Genomic DNA, 17,934 nt, shown 5'->3' with positions numbered 1-17,934 from the left:
TCTTTTACTTACCCGTCCATTGGATCTGCTCTTAAAAAGACATACATAATATTCTGCATATGTCACAGAGCCCAGTGAACATTGTTCAGCTTCCAACCTGAACACACATTACCTGCATTTTTTTCTGTGCTTATCGTGGATGCTATCTGTGAGTTCCACAAACATTTCCCTAACCCACATGAGGAAGCATCATCATGATTTTAGAAAGGCAGCACACAGCTGCTGAAGTCACTACGCATAGTGACTGCAAAGGCATTAACTTACATGATAGTGTCATGTCTGAAACAGGAGTGCTTCATCAAATGTCTCATTCACGCATTCATCAACTTCAGCTGTATCCAGGAAGATCAAACACTCGTGCAAATCTGGTTATCAGACTCCTTATGTCAGGTACTCAAAACATGTCTAATGCACAACTAGTGACTGCAGAAAATTCAGTTCAACTGAACTACCTCAGAAGCCACAAATAATTCCTTTCCTTAGTCTCTTCAACTAAGACCACTGTTTCCTTGCCTGTATCCCTAAACCTTCTCTTTCTGTCATACAGTCCATGGACTTTTTAATATCTAGTGGGATCAAAACAGTAATCATTGAACTCATTGGTTCCTCCTAATGCCTTTATTTATTCAACTCAGAGCAACACCCAGTACAATACTCAGTGCCAGAGCTGGCACAAAAGTATGTTATTAGACAGATAAAGACTGTGTTATTTCATTATTGCATAGTGCTGAATGTTACAACACTTTTAACACACATAGTTTTATTTCCTAAGTTTGAGGAGGGTTTTTTTCCTTTTTACAAAACCTAGGAAAAAATCAATATTCCATTCTTTAGCATCACACCGATGGGTCATCTTTGAAGTGCTAAACATCTAATAAAGTGTTCCCACACAGCAGGAACATGTTTTCATTTTTTAGCTCCAACAGCAAACAAGGAAAAAAAGGACACTTTTCCAAAGAACTCAGCAAATATTCACGAGCAAGTCGAGAAATACCAAGAGTCAACTTAAAGTCCTCTGTTGCTCAAGTAAGAAAAGCAAACTATGACATGAAAGGGGACCATGCTCTTTGGAGCACAGATTCTTTTTCCTATCCCTCCTACCCCAGTGTGTTCCTGCTTCAGTCTTGATGCAGCCAAGCTCTTTTTTCCAGTTTCACCCTTCCTCTCCAGTTGCAGACACCTTCACCTATAAGCCTCTTATTGCAGAGTTAACCAGAACTCTACCAACCTAAGTTTCTTTGGAAAATATTCCTTAGGAAAAGCTTCATTTGAAACTTGATATAACTGGAAATAGGGTCTTGTAGCACAAAGCATCTGGAAAACACTGGTGTAATGCAGTCAATGTTGTTATAATCCCCAAGACACTAATGAGAAAAGATTCAGCACCAGAAGCTATACTGTATATCCTTAAGTGAGAAGGATACATCAAACATTTCATAGAATTCAAATGATGAAATAAGTATTTAGACTCACGTACCCCACTGTGTCTAACTAAATATTCACCTCAGAGTAATCTGGGCTGATGAATATTCCATTCATGTGCCAGAACCATTTTAAAATGCTTTGTCACGTTTTCATTCTCCGAAACAGCAAATGAAGTGAAGGCAGAGATTACCAAATTTGGGCTGGCACTAGGTTTAACTAAGACTATCAAAGAAAAGATCTTGGTGGAAATTCCCATGAGTTCCAGTGGACTTAATTTGCACACACTGACATGCAAGCATGATCGGAAAAGTACAGAGCATAATGCAGAGCGTCCTGGGTTCAGCAGTAGCAGTCCTTTTTCTCCTTCTTGGTTTTGACTTTCAGCCTGGGAACGCACTGATAACACCAATGTTTTTAGTTGTTGCTAAGTAATGTTTAGTCTGACCAAGGACTTTCTGAGCCTCATGCTCTGCCAGAGAGGAGGGGAAGCTGGGAGGAAGCAGAAACGGGACACCTGACCCAAACTAGCCAAAGAGGCATTCCATACCACAGCACGTCATGCCTGGTATATAAACTGGGGGCAGTTACTCGGAAGGGCTAGATCACTGCTCAGTCGGACTGGATATCAGTCGGCAGGTGGTGAGAGGTTGTATTCTCTTCCCTTGTTATTTCCCTTATCAGTATTATTATTGGTGGTAGCAGCAGTGATTTGTGTTATACCTTAGTTACTGGACTGTTCTTACCTCAACCCGTGGGAGTTGCATTCTTTTGGTTCTCCACCCTATCCCTCCAGGAGCTGGGGGAGGAAGGAGGGGGGAGTGAGCAAGCAACTGCATGGCTCTGAGTTGCCAGTTGGGCTTAAACCGCAACACAGAGCTATTGGTCAAGAAGCTGTATCAGTAACTTTCTATTATGTTGTTCCTTTATCTCAGCTCTCTACAGGCGCCACCCTTCCCCCGCAGTTCCCTCTGTCCACCTTCGTTCTCCTCCTCCACTACCCCAAACAGAGATTTTAAGCAATACCAACTTCTTTTCTCTGGTGCCCTCTACGGGACAGACTTCTGCAACAGAGATGCCAGGAAGACTCCACAGACTTGTCCCTCCCAGAAGAGAGAGCACAGGGCAACCTAAATCAAATACACTTGGAATATTGGAAGGGGAACTTCTGAATTGCTGATGGCTTTAGTTCATTCACAGGTTACATGCCATGGGTCTCTGCAGCAACTGCTCTTGTAGTGGTTGCTTCCCTGTAAGATCTTTTAATTCTTCTTCAAGAAAGCAGCAACAAGTTCCTGAAAAGGTTTCATGGGTTGTTTTCTCCCAAAATCTACAAAAACCAGAGTCAGTAAGCGTTCAGTCTCATCTGTTGCTTAAGGTCAAAACACATACATAAAAACTGGCTGATCAGATACTTATTTGATAGGAAAGGCTCAAACTTACATGAGAAAGGATGACACATAAATCTCCACTTCAGGAGGCCAACAAAAGGATGTCAGACATAAAATAGGATTTTTAGGTATTGAGATAGATTGTGACAGTAGGACTTCAGGTTTTACATTTCTGGTTGATTTTTGCCCTCTACCAAGATACAAATTACAGAGTATCCAAATACACAAATTAACCTCATCTTCATCTGTAGAAATTGGAATACTTTTTATACACGATATAAATACTCACCTACAAGGTGAGGGAAAAAACATACTATCCCCTATGTAGTAACTGCCCCACAAACAGAGAAGAATAAATTACTTATAGCTAGAATATAAAATAAAGGATTTAAAATGCCAGTAAGAAATTTTAAGCTTCTACAAAGAATCAGCTGTCTAACAGATAGGAAAGCATTGGGACTGACTGCTGAGGAGGATGCAGAAATTTCAGTGTCAGGCATTTTTAAGAACAAAAATCAGGACTGGTTTACATCCAATGGACTCTGTGCCAGATGAGACCATTCTAGAAAATCGAATGGTCTAAACAAGAACCAAAGAAAGATTCCAGTGACATAAGGTCACGGGGAAAAAAAACTAAGTCAGCAGAAGGCCTGGCCGAAACAAACAAACAAACAAAAACAAAAAAGCAAAAAAAAAAAAAGAAAAAAATCAGAGGCAGGGTAACGTTACTCACTTGTTTCACATTTTCTGCCAAGAACACAACATAGACGCTACAAAATCCCAGCTGTGTTATCACTAGGAAAAAGTCGACAATATACCTGAGGAAGAAAAAATAAACATGCATTATACTTAGGATCCAAACAATAAGCCCATTTCTACCTAACAGGCAATTACTGCTCCTTTTACACTAGTCAATACACTAGATTCAAATGCCACATTAATCTCATGAGCACTGCAATGCAGGTTCCTTTTACACTGCACATCAAGACTACTAATGCAAGGGAAAGAAACTTTTATTGTCGCTGCCACTTTAAAATAGCTGCATGTCATTATTGCAAAACATAGTGCATATTTCTCCATTATTTGTATGTTACATTTAAACATAAATCAAATAATTGTTTTGCTTCCTTCCAGAATAAATATACTGAAGTAATTAACATTTGCAGTGTCAACCTGCTTGAAGCAGAGTGAACTCTGATGCAGAGAAAGGTGTTTACGATAAAAGAGAATGACAACTTAAATTACCTTATTACATTACACAATACAGAATGCACTTCTGGTTATACCACATCTCTTCCTATATTACCAAATTCTTTTCTTCGAAGCTCTTAAGGACCTGAGAATTGAAATGCTTAACAGAGAGAGACACTCCCCAATACTCTCACCTTTCCTCTACTAGCTGGCTGCAGGAAGTAACAAATAACTCTGTGTCAAAGTATTTCAAGCATACAGAACACGCTGTCAAAGCAGGCAACATCTTAGTAAAAAGGAGATCTCCTGACTATTCCAAGTATAGCCACTAAATGTTTCATAAAGAATTTATTAAATTAAATTCTAATGCAAACTTACCGCCCCCAGGAAGCTCGTTTCTGAAGAGGAGTCAGAGGCCCCACTTCCATGGCGTAACTAACTGTGTCACTATATCCCAGTGAGGACTTTTTCATCCTGAAATCAAAGAGATTGAAGAAAAAACTGAGTTACGAGAAACTACAAGGGCTTCGATCCCTACCTTGAAAATGCTGGTGGCCTCACAGAATCACCCGTGGCACCATTCTGTGGCTGCTGAACTTTAGAGATATGGTTTGGGCTTATTTCCCCCAGGAAGGACTAATCAGCACTCCACAAGCATGTGAACCACAACGTTGCTTCCCCCTAATGCAACAGTTTCTTGATACATTAATCCAAAATCAGATTCTTATATCAGTTTAAGAAATTCATCTCAAATCTAAAAGTCACAAAGAGCTTCAGAAGGATTCAACAGATTTTCCTGGACAAGGAGGCATTGCAGTTGTTTCAGCGATCTGTTTTACATACATCTTCGAAGGCCATTAAAACTACAGAGGAAAAAGTAAAGAACTCAGGAATGACAGGATCCACAGCACAATATCATCTTAAACTGATATGGTAGTTTTTTCACTACAGGGACAGGGACAGTTTTGTGATTCTGCTCAGTTCAAAACCTTCATTGCACTTTTTAAAAACAAGACTCTGCTTCTGTTTAACATCCGACAGATAAAAACATTTAATAAGTTACTATTAATCAAAAGAATCAGTCAAACTTTATAAGCTGCTTTCTCCCCCCGCAGTATTGTAAATGTCACTTGGAAGCGCATCTAGTGTTTACCTGCATCATTTTAACACATTCCTTCAGCACTAGAATTTTAAACGATCAAATTATCGCAGTCCAAAGACACAGAGCTCACAAATACTCTTGAAAGATTAACTGTTAACAATAGTTCTTAGTCTATCTTTTATCCCTATGAAGTACTTATAAACTGGCTATTTATAAACTGGACACTTTTCAAAGCTATGAAGATCCAGAAGCTATGAAGAAAGCTATGTAGATAAAGTAGGACTAATAGACTGAAACCAAGCAATTAAAACTGTAATGAGAAAAACCCGATTATGTGCCAGCAAAGACAGGAAACCAACTTCATTTTGTGTACGAGCAGAGAACAAATATTTTTTCAATATATTAAACTATAGCTATCATTTATAGCTGTACAATCCAAAACTGAGTGTTACTTCTTGCAAGTTCAAGATTCTGAACTGAAGAGAAGAAACTGCTACAGCATCAGGACGTTCTGTAGGCCAACAATCGGAAACAGAAAAGAAGACAGAAAAAACATAATACTCAAATTCAGCAACAGAATGAGCAGTTCCACATTTACCTCTGACATAGACAGTGGCTGCAACGTACCAAGATGTGCATACAATGAACAGATATAACTCCTATGAACACAAGGCTGATTGGTCCAATCTGGTATGGAAAAAAAAGGGAGAAGACAGGAAATAAAGAGGATTTTTCATTAAAATATGCTGGGAGAAAATCTTTACATGCAAAAACATTTACATGGTAGCAAATAAATTAAGAATTAAAAATTTTATGCAACTAGATTCCCTCCCCTCAGATGAGGATTCACTGCTGATCTTTTACGGCATTCCTTACTTCTAGCTCGTTACTTGAGAGAAGGCTACTAAGGGGCAATAAAGCACAAACACAGAATGGGTGTGAATAGCTTCATCCTCTAAAAGCTTTACTGAGATATGAGCCAAAAAAATCTGTTAAGAGAAAAGACTGCATATACTGCACAATCCAAAACAGTGGTTTGAACTACTTCAAAGTGGCGTAACACTTTCCCTTGCATTAGTAGACTTGATGTATAGCATAAAAACCAACCAAACCCTTGATAATTTCTATTATTACAGATCTAAGTTAGAGATAATTTGAAAACTGAACAATTTGTTTGAGCAGCAGTTTGACCAAAGGCTTTCACAGAAGATACTTGCTTCTCACATGTAACTTTCATTCTTAAACTGAACACCCAGTAAAAAAGAATTACAGGATTATGCAGTCACGTGAAAATGTCACTTGATTAAATTTAGCCTGGCTTAGGAAATGCCCAGGTTTGCTACCCAGTATAAACAAGCTGTGGTATACCCTGCTTCTGCAGAAACACAAGATTGAGTTAACAATCTTGTTAAATGCAATCTGTACAAAGAGATCAGATGTAGAGAAGCCTGTACAAAGGCAAGACAATGCCAGAATAAAAATCCCTGTGAGTTTGAGTGCATCAAAGTCTTCCTCCTAACAAAGTTTTGCTTTCACCAGAAAAACACTTCAGCTAAGCAAAAATACAACACAGTTTCAGGGTGAAGTTGTAAGTTTAAGAATCAAATCCTCAATCTTCAGTATAAAATTCAGTCTAAAGAGACAAAAATAGAACACAATCCTCTTGAAGCTGACAGTGATAACATCTCAATACAAAAAGTATTGAGATATCAGTTTTTCAGGCTTAGACACACATCTTCATATCTTCCCAGATAACTTTTCTAATAATTGAATCCTTACCACAATGCCAGCATTTTTTATAGCAAGTGGAAGACCAAGAAGCCCAGTTCCAATGTTTCCCTTGAGGAGGTGTGTCAGTGTTTGTGTAAACCTGAGGGTAAAAATACGAAGTCATGTTAGAAGTACACTGAGACTGGGAGAGAGAGGGGGAAACAGAAAAAACAAAACCACACCCTCTGTCACTTATTAATAAATGGATAAATTCTGAGCTTCAACTGCTTTAAGGTAGTCCAGCTACTTTAAATGATGCACGGAATACTAAAATAATGTTCTCATTCCTCTTAACATGTGAGCTCCCCCAAATAGAACATACAAGTCTGATCTTCAGTTCTTCCCTCCAGCTTGTGAAATGTTATTTTTCTGTGCAACTTTACTGTCCTTTAGCCTCAGAGTAAAAATTAACAAGTTTCATCACTACTGGTTTAGTATCAGCAACATTCTGACCTGCAAATCACAAGTCTGACAGCCAAAGCTCTACCAAAAGAAAATAAAAGCTTCACACATTCTTCTAATGAAGCTTTAAGAAACTGATTATTTCCAAAGTCATCTTAAGTTTCTTTACAAAAACATAAAATCAGTCAAAACCCTTTTTAAACAGTGCTTGGGTTCTGAGTGACACAATCGCTTCACAAATCAGCACCCTGGAATATTTTATGGCCAGTCCATTGTTAGCTTACGAAAAGCACAGAACCTACTCAAAAGAGGCTGCTTTTTAGCAGAACTGTGCAAAGTCCCAATGTATTACTACAAAATTGTACCACAGGTGCAAGAAAGCCCCTTAAGAGTTTAGTAAACTACTCATGAGAAACAAATTGAAGGAACAGATTTTAACAAGCTGATACATACGTAATGCCTCCTCCATCACCAAGCTGGTAATGCTTCTCAACTGGCAGGATAGCACTTTCATGCTCTTCATCTGAGAGGCCATCTGAGTTTTGTTCATCAATTAAAGGCTTCATTACTTCCATGTCTGTACAACAGAGTTAACGGTACATTAGCACTAGAAACAAGCTTACAGTTTAGAAGTAAAAGAGGACTCAAAGTTCCCATGCCATGAGGTTTGCATGTGCTCCTAACTATAAAGCTGATTTAGGCAGATAGATATGCACAGCCCAAGTTCGCACAGGGAATCCTGTCTCTTTAAAGCAGCACACCATCACATTATTATTATGGCCAAACACTGTTTTTTTCATTATGAAAAACAACTTTATCATAATATCAATGCTTTTGATCACTTTGCAAGCTAGTATAAGAAAACCAAACCAGAAAAGTCATCCATTGCTACCAAAGGATGAGATCTTACCCTCCATTAGCTCCTGCAAAACTAAGCATTTAGTTTACTCTTATCAGTGGTGAGCAAGGGTACTCTCAACAGTCACCCCATCCTAAAATGGGTAGGTAAAACAGGTACCATGGAGGAGCTCTCCAGTTACTGGCAAGAGAACCAAGATGAAGCAATTATGGTGCATGCTTTGAAACCTGAAATTACATTAACCTTTTCAAGTAGCAAAAACTGCCACCACAGTCAATAAATGCAATTCCACCATCCAGCCAAAAACAGCGCCAAGCAACAGCAAGCAGCCAGCAGTGAACAAAACTGCCTTTGAGGCAAAACTAACAGCTTACACCAGTTTAATGTTGATTAAATTATAATCACTTATTTTTAAATTACTACAGTTAAGCAAAATGAATCCTGCCAAGAGCAAAAAGATTACTTCTTACACTTGCCTACCACAGTATCATTCATCAAACATAGAATCACAGACTGGTTTGGGTTGGAAGGGACATTAAAGCTCACAAAGTTCCAACACCCTGCCACAGGCAGGGATACCTTCCTCTGTACCAGGTTGCTCCCAGCCCCTGTGTCCAACCTGGCCTTGCACAACACTGCCAGGGATGGGGCAGCCACAGCTTCTCTGAGCAACCTGTGCCAGTGCCTCAGCACCCTCAGATTGAAAGATTTCCTCATGTCCAGTCTAAATCTACTCTATTTCAGTTTAAAACCCCTTCCCCTTCCACAGGCACCACAGGCCCTGCTAAAAAGTCTCTCTCCAGCTTTCTTACAAGCCCTCTTTTAGGCACTGGAAGGCTGCAATAATATCTCCCTGGAGCCTTCTCTTCTCCAGGCTGAACAAGCCCAAGTCTCTCGGCCTGTCTCCATAGCAGAGCTGCTCCAGCCCTCAGAGCACTTTTGTGGCCTCCTCTGGACTTGCTCCAATGGGTCCACATCTTTCTTGTGCTTTCAGAGCTGGATGCAATACTCCAGGTGTGTTCTCATGAAAGCTGAGCACAGGAAGATCACTATGGTGCAATGCTACACCATTTCCTATGCTAACAGCGGTATCATAATAGTCCTTTTTTAAAGTTTCCACAAGGAGACTGCATTTCCAATCACACACTGACAGAACACAGGAAGGAAAAGCTCCCCTCCATGAGCAAAAGCTATTGCTATGCATAAGTCGCATACACGAACCTTCACTTGCCTTGCAGTTTTGCAATGGCACATTTTGTCCTCGTGCCGTTTCTTGAGCTTTCACTTAAATGACTTCCCATGCAACTGACCACCAAGCATGCAAGACTTTTATGTGTTCTGCTTTTTCATCTTTTCCTCCTCTGCTGGATCCACTAAATTATCTCCATATCAAAGAACACATAAATACTTTGGGCTTGATTGTTTCACTTTTGTGCGTTTGCCTCCATGACATGACATTTCCTCTCCGCCCCATAACTACTCATTTTTTAATGTGCCTATAAAATCTTCTTTGTAACTTCTCCTTATGTCTTTTGGTATATGCTGTGCTGTACTTGAACCTTTCTCCAGGCAGCCTGCCACCTCAAGATTTGTTGACAAGATTCAAGAAGACCCATAAAACTGCCAAAAATTGGGATGGAGTTCTCTGAGCTACAGCACACAGCCTCACAACTGAGAAGAACAACTGCAAGCAGGTGCTCTTGGTATATTTTCTTATTCCACTTTTACAAAAGCACAGTTGTCCTTTTCACTGCAAAGTTTTCCTTACTATGGAACCACCTCAACCCAAAAGAAAGAAGACAGTGAATTTAACCGCCCCTGCTTTTTAACTTGAGTCACTGGGGTAAAGCACCTGACAATCCTTTCAAGGGAAAAAATGGTGTCTAAATACCTATACTATGGTGGCTTGAATGTTTATTTCTGGTCCTGGGGAGGTGTAAGTTACGTATCTTTTAGTATCTGTTTTCCCACACCATTCTGCTATTTTACTAGTGTCACTTACGCAACAGCCAAATTTCATACACCCGGATGAAAGCTATCTCTGATTATGGCAGAAAAGCAATGCATCATAAAAAAAGATTTATTTTGAAAATCATGTTAAAGTTTATTTACAAAGTGGCTCAAAGTACAAGGCAACACATTTCATACAAAACTTGAGTCCTGGTAGCATGGATCCTCCTATTTGAAAGGAGTACCTGTTATTCTGTAGTCATTACATGCAAGAACTGAACCACTTTCTGCTGTTTATCAGTTACCTACATTCTGCTTTCAGTACGTATCACAGTAACCTTTCTAGTATCATTGGTCTACTGGTAGATTTGAATAAAGACCTGAATGTCAATAAAAGTTATCAGAGTGGCAGGATCTTGGGCATTTCTTTAAAAGTGCTTCTGTCAAATGCAGCTAAGCAAAAGCAGCCAGACAACACTGAAGTGTCAAGCTGCTAAGTGTCAAAACACTGATTTTACAAAGAATTTCCTTATGTGAAGAACATAGCACCAGCTGTTCCTGAGAGAAGGGGAAAATTCACCTTACTTAAACAATGAAAATGGGTCTGTTTGACCACACAGAAAGAAGGTAATTTACCTCACATGTTCCACTACAGAACGTTTTAAAGATGCATTCAATTGAAACAAACATTTACGTACATACGTACATTTCTTTTTATAGATACAATCTCTGCCAACCTTCATTGCACAGTATTTGCAGTACGTAACTGATTTTATTGCTATTAGTTTACCATACTGCTGTACTTCTAAAACTTCTAAAATGCTTATCAAATTGGTATCCTTAAAAGAAAAAAGGAGTTAAGTTCATCTGACACTTCTCAGAAATACAGCCAGACCTTCCAAAGCTCCAAGACCACTGACACCAGCTTTTCTCTGAGGTGGTAGCTGGTCACAACAGCACCAACAACTGGAGCACAGTCAAAGGCTTACTTAATGATCTACAAGTGGCCTTTTTACCAGACAAGAGGCATTTATTTCCACACAGTTATTATGGAAACGTTTGTCTGAGCATATGTCCGGAAACAAAGAAACTCTTTTCTTAAAAACAGGATTCAAAGCACTTACTACAGGTTCCCCTCAAATACTGCTATTTGGTCTCTATTCTAGCCACAAAAATGTTTTTGAGTTGCCTCTTTTCCCCATTAATATCCTTTTATCCCATGAATGGTGCATAGCTTTGGCCTAAAACATGTGAATCCCTTAACAGTAACGGTATTGGGACATAATATAAGGTTTGGATCATGCAACTTTCTAAGCACTTGAGAATAGATCACTGTTGGAATACCAAGGCTACATACGTCCTTATGGCACAGTCCATATTCACAGTGACATCCAGATTTGTGAAACATCCACATTTCACGGATCCAAACTCGGAGCCTAGAGTGCATTAAGTAAGGCGGCTTGAGATTTTTCTGCCCCATAAGGCAGATGCATACTCATGTAGATGAGCAAATGCCCTGCATGCTGGGACCTAACCTGAAATTAACTTTTCTGGGAAGTCCATGGTCACTGCCTGAAAATGGGCACAGGATACATACATTCACTTTGATTCCTTCCTAGAGAGGTCCGGTATGTGCAGTTCAAATGTGCAGCTACAAAAACAGGATACACATACGATGCCTGAGTCAGAGGCTGCCTGCTGCTTCACGGAACACAGGGCGCAGAGTACACCTCAGCCTACCTTAGGCCCACGTCCACCAAGCGGTCCACACTGCATCCAGACACCACAGACTATTAATGACCCGATCCAGTCTTCAGTCACATGACTCACTAAAAATTTTGCATCAACTTTATTCAGCACAACTAAGAATGGAGGAATTCACTTCTGCACACCCTTTTGTTTGCACTTAGCCAAAGTACCAGCCAATCTTCAGCCCTGCCTTTCCTTCCACTAATATGAATTTCTTTCTCCTTGTGCCGCCACAAAACTCTTTTCAGATCAAATGCTGGCTTCCAGCTATTTTAACAGTTATTTAAATAGCCCTCATTGTTTCTGCTTTCTTCTGTGAATGCCCATGTAAGAAGGAGGCCAAAGAGCTCTGCAAGTACTACAAGGAAGGCAACACAAAGTGCATTTCAACTTCTTCCAGAATTACCTCTGCAACATTAACCTGATCCCTTAACCCACTGGAGAGGCAAATCGCTGCTTCACTACAGCTACACACCATACTGTAACCAGGCATAAATGTCAACACCATATCCCCCAAGACCTCTGACGAATTTCAATCACTACTCAACTACTACTTACATACTGAGATGATGATTACTGTAGTGCTTAAATTCTTATGACCAGTATTTCCAGTTTAGTATCTTCAAGTGTATTTCTCTATCTCCTAGAGTTTGCCAGCATCTTGCCAACATTCACGCACATACTGCCAAAGAAGCCTTCGAACCATTACTAAATGTACTTAGTCCTAAACCTTTTATAACACACTCAAGCAATCCTTTGGTTCAAAAGCTCTGCAAGAAACTGAAGTTTAACTCAGAACTTAAGTTTTCTATACTGTTCAAGCAATTAACACTTTCAAAATTAACTGAACCTTTTAGGTCTACATGAAACAAAACTTATCTCCATCATTTTCATTTTATGGCAGAAACAATGACAAGAGGATGAAGCAGTTTGCCAGGGCCACATAGCAAGTTAAAGGCTAAGGAAATATTAAAAACAAAGCCAAAATGCAATCTTCCATTGTTCCTTTGGAGAAGGTCACCCTCCCAGACAAATTCTATCTAAAACCCCTTTTCTAATCCACCTTGGCAATATGATCTGTTGGGCTTCTTTTTTTTTCCTTGAGGGTTTTGAAGTCAGTGTTGTCAAACAGAAAGAACTGGATTTGACATATAAGCATAAGAAGATTTGGGGTACAGGATGTAGCTTATCGTTGTTTACATCAACTGTTTTCCTCATTTATGGGTAGAAGAATCACACAGGTCTTGAAGTACCACTTCACATATACATTAAATGCGTGGCAAAAAGCATTATGCAAACTGGTTAGTCAGCTTCTACACAAAACCATGCTAACAGGGCCAGAAACACAGCGCACAACTCACAGTCCTGTGAAATGTGTTTATTAAGTAGAGGGTGACCCAGTGCCTCTGTAATAGGGATGAAGATTCAATTCAATAAGCAGCTGTTTTGACTGCTGGTTAAAAGAGAAAATCAGAACCCCAGAATCTTTACACTAGCCTAAAATGTGGGCTTATGCTGGTATTTTCTCACAGGCTACAAACTGCAATCCACATCCACGATCCAGAGGGCATATCCAGTGAATCCGCCACCTAACCAAGCCTGTAACTGCTCTTATAGGACAAGTTTAATGACCAAGACGCTGAATAGGACACACAGTCAAGGACATACCACTACAGTGTAACACAGAAAACACACTGATATGAGATGGCAACCACAACTGTAGTAACAGGAGAAGCCTCGTGTCCCCATCAACCGCATTCAATTTATCATCTTAACACTGTGGAGAGGCTTTTCAATCCAGCATTCTGAACCAGGGCTCTCAAGAAAAACACAGTTACAAAGAAAACCTTGTCACTAATTATTTTCTGAATCTGCAACTGGTTAGTAAACAGCTTGCCCCGTAATGCTCAGTTACTCCCTCAACCACAAAGAAATCTCTGTTCCTGCACTCTTCATCCTATAAATAGCCTCCAACATTTCTCCAGAAGGCATCAAACTGCAAAGTACAGTGTTGTCCATGAAGCACACGTGGATCTGGCAGCATCTGCTACGTTACTCACGTGCTTCCACAACCATGGAAGAACTTAAGAGATCCACAAGAAGTGACTGGGAATGGCAGTGCTAGGGCCATGCTGGTCCAGATCAATACACTTCTGTCAACTTCTCTAGTTCAAGAGGGAGCTAACAGAGAACCCCACTCAACCACACACAATCCAGCTCCCTTTTTATTTTCCACAATTCCTACAGAATACAAGAGAGACAAGAATAAACAGAGAAACCCTCTCAAACTAAAATGCACTGTCCAGAATTAAGAAGGAAAACTCCTCTGGTTTAAAAATTCCTATAAAATATGATAATTACATTTTCAGGCTAGCAGAAGCTAGCATTAGCTTTTATTGTTTATTTTTCCAAGAACTTTACTTATGCTTCATGCAGTTATCTGAATCACTCTTCATTTTTTCTTTGGAAAACATATATTGTGTGTCATTTATTTCTCTCCATTACAAGCTGTAACCTAATAGAGTAAATTCATCATGCTTTATGGTGAAATTTATTAATCCTGAGAACAGCTGTTTCCAAACAAATATTGAAAGTCAATAATGTCACTCCGTAAGCAGGAAGAACTGTTTGCTTTTACATCCTGCCCGTCAAATCCAGAAGCCTAATGAAACAAGACACTTGAGTTATTAACCAAAGCATACACAGCTCTCCATAGTTTATTACACACTCTCAGTGGAGCTCTTTTACACCAACCCACAGTGGATCATTTATTTGGGAAGATGTCAGTCTTAAATAACCCACTGTCCTGTCTGGAAAAAGCTACACATTTCTACATGATTAATACACTTCCAAATGACACATTGGTAAGACTCAAGTTTTATTGAGTATTCAACAGGACCAAAACATGTAAGATTTCAGAAGCTTTTTACCAGGTGTTGACCTTCACTTAGAAACCATTGATGTCATGAAATACTCTGATTCTAAGGGTTCTGACAGAGAAACTGACAGATACGTGAAACTTAGCCTACAAAGTCTAAGATTTCTATCTGCCACCTATGTCAGAAGGTGGCAACATCTCACTGTAAGATGAATCAGCCCCTGGGACAATACAGTCGGAAGCACATCTGCTTCCCAGCGTTACCACTGGACAGCATGAATACTTTGGATTACAGTGGAACATCTCTTTGAGAGTTTTAGTCTGACCAGCCTACCATTACCTATGCTTTATGAGTACGTTACCAATTCTCTCTTGTCATCTACGGATACACAAATTAGGGGGCGAACATAATATGTGCCTTCTGCACTCAAGATTTAAAGCTCCGAAGGCTAACCTGCAATAAATACAGCTAAAATATCAACACACATAGCCCCAAAAGAGCCCAAATAAACCACAACCCTTCACCGACGGTAACCGCATCACCTAACAATGCACATAGAAAGCGTTTCCGCTAATTTCTATACAGGACTTCCCAACGAAATGAGGGTCCAGCCAGGCGCCACTAACGCCTTCAGCAGCCGCCCCGAGCGACGGGCTCCGGCTAAACGGGACCGCGGCCCGCCCTGAGCCCTGCTGCGGCGAGCTCTAGCTGGGATCCCCTTCTGAGGGGCCCGCGGAGAGAGACGAGGCCCCGCCGGCTGTGTGCCGTGCTCCGCTCCCTTCAGCCCCGCCGGCCGCAGATGCCGCTGGCCCGGCTCCAGGCGCCCAGTCCTCGCCTCCCGCCTCCCCGTTCCCGCTGCGCTGCTTCGCGCTGGGGAAGCCCCGGCAGCCGCCGACGCCTGACGCGGGTAAGCGGCCGGACAGCGCCCACCCCTCCCCTAGGTGGGATGGTTCATCCCGCCCGCCTCGATGCGCTGAACCACTGCAGCGCATCCCCCGTAGGCAGAACCATTCCGCCTCGAGGGGAGGGGGATAAAGTTAGCCGGCCGCTCCTCACGCTCACACCCTCTCCTCTCCGCCCCGCGACGCTCCACCATCCCGCAGCCCCTCGGCCGCTCCCGCCGCCCCGCACGCCTCACCCAGCTCCTCCCGGCCGGCGCCGTCCATCGCCCCGCCGCCTCTCAGCTCGCCCTTCCGCCAAGGTGGAGCCGGCCGGCGGGGCTCTGCGCATGCGTCCTGCGCGATGGGCTGGGACCCGGGGGAGCGAACCATAGATAGCAGCGGGAAAGACAAGCCCGGTGTGGCTGGTGTTGGTCCTCCCGGACTGTGTGTGTGTGTGTGTGTGTCTCTCGCCCTCGGCATTCCCAGGGTTGATCCTGTGCACGGCACAGGCTATCCCTGCTGGTGCGGGGCTCCGCATCCACCTTCCAATGGCTTCCACTGCTGGAGGTTGTCCCTCTCACACCTCCAGGCCTCACTCTCACAGAGCCTCCCTGTGCCTCCTGGCCCGGCCGTGCTGCTGTGGCAGTGCATGGTTCCTGCAGAGCTCCAGCCGCCCTCAGAGAATCAGAGAACAGTTTGGGTTGGAAGGGACCTTCCAAGCTCATCTAGTGCAATGAGGAAGGACATCTTCAGCTAAGTCAGGTTTCCCAGAACCACAGCCAGCCTGGCCTTGAATGTCTCCAGGGATGGGGCATCCACCACCTCTGGGGGCAACCACTCCAAACCACAATCAAGTCACTGTTTTACCACTCATTTTACTTTTTTCCCTCGTATCCAGCATGCATCTCCCCTCTTTTAGTTTAAAACCATCACCTCTTGTCCTATCACAGCAGGCTTTGCTAAAAAGTCTCCCTATCTTTCTTATAGGCCCCTTTTAAGAACTGAAAGGCCACAAGAAGGTCTCCCTGCAGTCTTCTCTAGGCTGAACAACCACAACGTTCTCACCTTTCCTCACGGGAGAGATGCTCCATCCCTCTGATCATCCTCATGGCCCTCCTCTGGACTTGTTCCAACAGTTCCATGTCCTTTTTATGTTGAGGACACCAGAACTGCACACAATACTCCAGGTGAGGTCTCAGGAGAGCAGAGCAGAGGGGCAGGATCACCTCCTTCGACCTGCTGGTCACGCTCCTTTTGATGCAGCCCAGGATGCAGTTGTCTTTCTGGGCTGTGAGCACACACTGCAGCCGGCTCATGTCCAATCTTTCATCCACCAGTACCCTCAAACCCTTCTCCTCAGGGCTACTCTCAATCTCCTCATCCCACAACCTGTACTGATAACAAGGGTTGCCCCGACCTAGCTGCAGGACCCTGCACTTGGCCCCATTGAACCTCATCGGGTTCACATGGGCCCACCTCTTGAGCCTGTCCAAGTCCCTGTGGATAGCTTCCCATCCGTGGGTCATGATCACCCCTGGGAGAGAGCAGCAGGCCTGAGGTAACACATGCAGCTGGTGCCTTGCCATGTGCAACAGCTCATTTGGTTATGAAGCACAAATTATGGGTAATTTGTGTTTGCCTTCCAGCACTAGAAAATTAACTTGTATCTGTATTTTTTTAACCTTCAGAGCCATTCAGGAGCAGCTGCTTTTGGATCAGCACAGGCTGCATTATGGGAATTAGTGTTGCTGCTTGTGTCTGCTGTGGTTCCAGGTCGGATGGCCCCATAAAGCTTTGCCAACATCTGTTGCCCTCTGTAAGGCTGGGGAGCCTGGCTTTGGAGAGGGCACTGCAAGCATACAGCCATGATTAATAACTGAAGGCTGAAAACAAGGTGGGAGTTAAGAGTTCAGCAGTGCTTGACAGCTCAGCTTCTCAAGAGATTTGCAGTTTGGCCTCCTGCAAGACAAGCTCAAATTATTATACCTGTGTGAAACAAGAGATGATTCAAAAGGACATTTGTGAGAATCATAGTTAATGATGGATCAACCTTCAGAACAAGAAGAGTTCTTAAGAGTTATCAAATGTTACCTGTAACTAATCATTTGATAGCAAATTACTCACTTCCTGAAACTGATGTTCCACTTCTTGTAGATTCTACAGGACCACTGCATCTTCTCTGTGCACTCTTGCAGATAAGGATATTTATTAACAGCTTCACCAGTAAGCAAAATAAATGTTGGGGAAATGCAGACAGTGTGAAACAGTGCAAAACGGCAGTTTAGAAATCCTCTCTTTATAAGTAAATGCTTCTATTCATATTAAAATAAAGCAGTAT

General features: G+C 42.0%; 1 protein-coding gene across 1 annotated transcript in view; it reads right to left on the bottom strand.

The window, feature by feature from the left end:
• SLC36A4 (solute carrier family 36 member 4) overlaps positions 1–15,966 on the bottom strand; it is a gene marked incomplete at its 3' end in the record, with an annotated part of 33,355 nt that extends 17,389 nt beyond the window's left edge. Inside the window, exons 1-6 of the mRNA XM_057399860.1 lie at positions 15,854–15,966; positions 7,732–7,855; positions 6,886–6,976; positions 5,705–5,793; positions 4,383–4,478; positions 3,547–3,631 (exon numbers count right to left, since the gene is read on the bottom strand). Of these exons, the coding sequence (XP_057255843.1) occupies positions 3,547–3,631; positions 4,383–4,478; positions 5,705–5,793; positions 6,886–6,976; positions 7,732–7,855; positions 15,854–15,881 (513 nt within the window). The remainder of the gene's footprint in view (positions 1–3,546; positions 3,632–4,382; positions 4,479–5,704; positions 5,794–6,885; positions 6,977–7,731; positions 7,856–15,853) is intronic.
• Between the last annotated feature and the right edge of the window lie 1,968 nt (positions 15,967–17,934).

This window comes from Pezoporus wallicus, unplaced genomic scaffold (assembly GCF_028554395.1).
Source record: "Pezoporus wallicus isolate ANWC-B61680 ecotype Strahan unplaced genomic scaffold, APGP_CSIRO_Pwel_v1 scaffold_6446, whole genome shotgun sequence".
Lineage (NCBI taxonomy): Eukaryota > Metazoa > Chordata > Aves > Psittaciformes > Psittacidae > Pezoporus > Pezoporus wallicus.
This window is presented reverse-complemented; position numbering and strand designations above follow the sequence as displayed.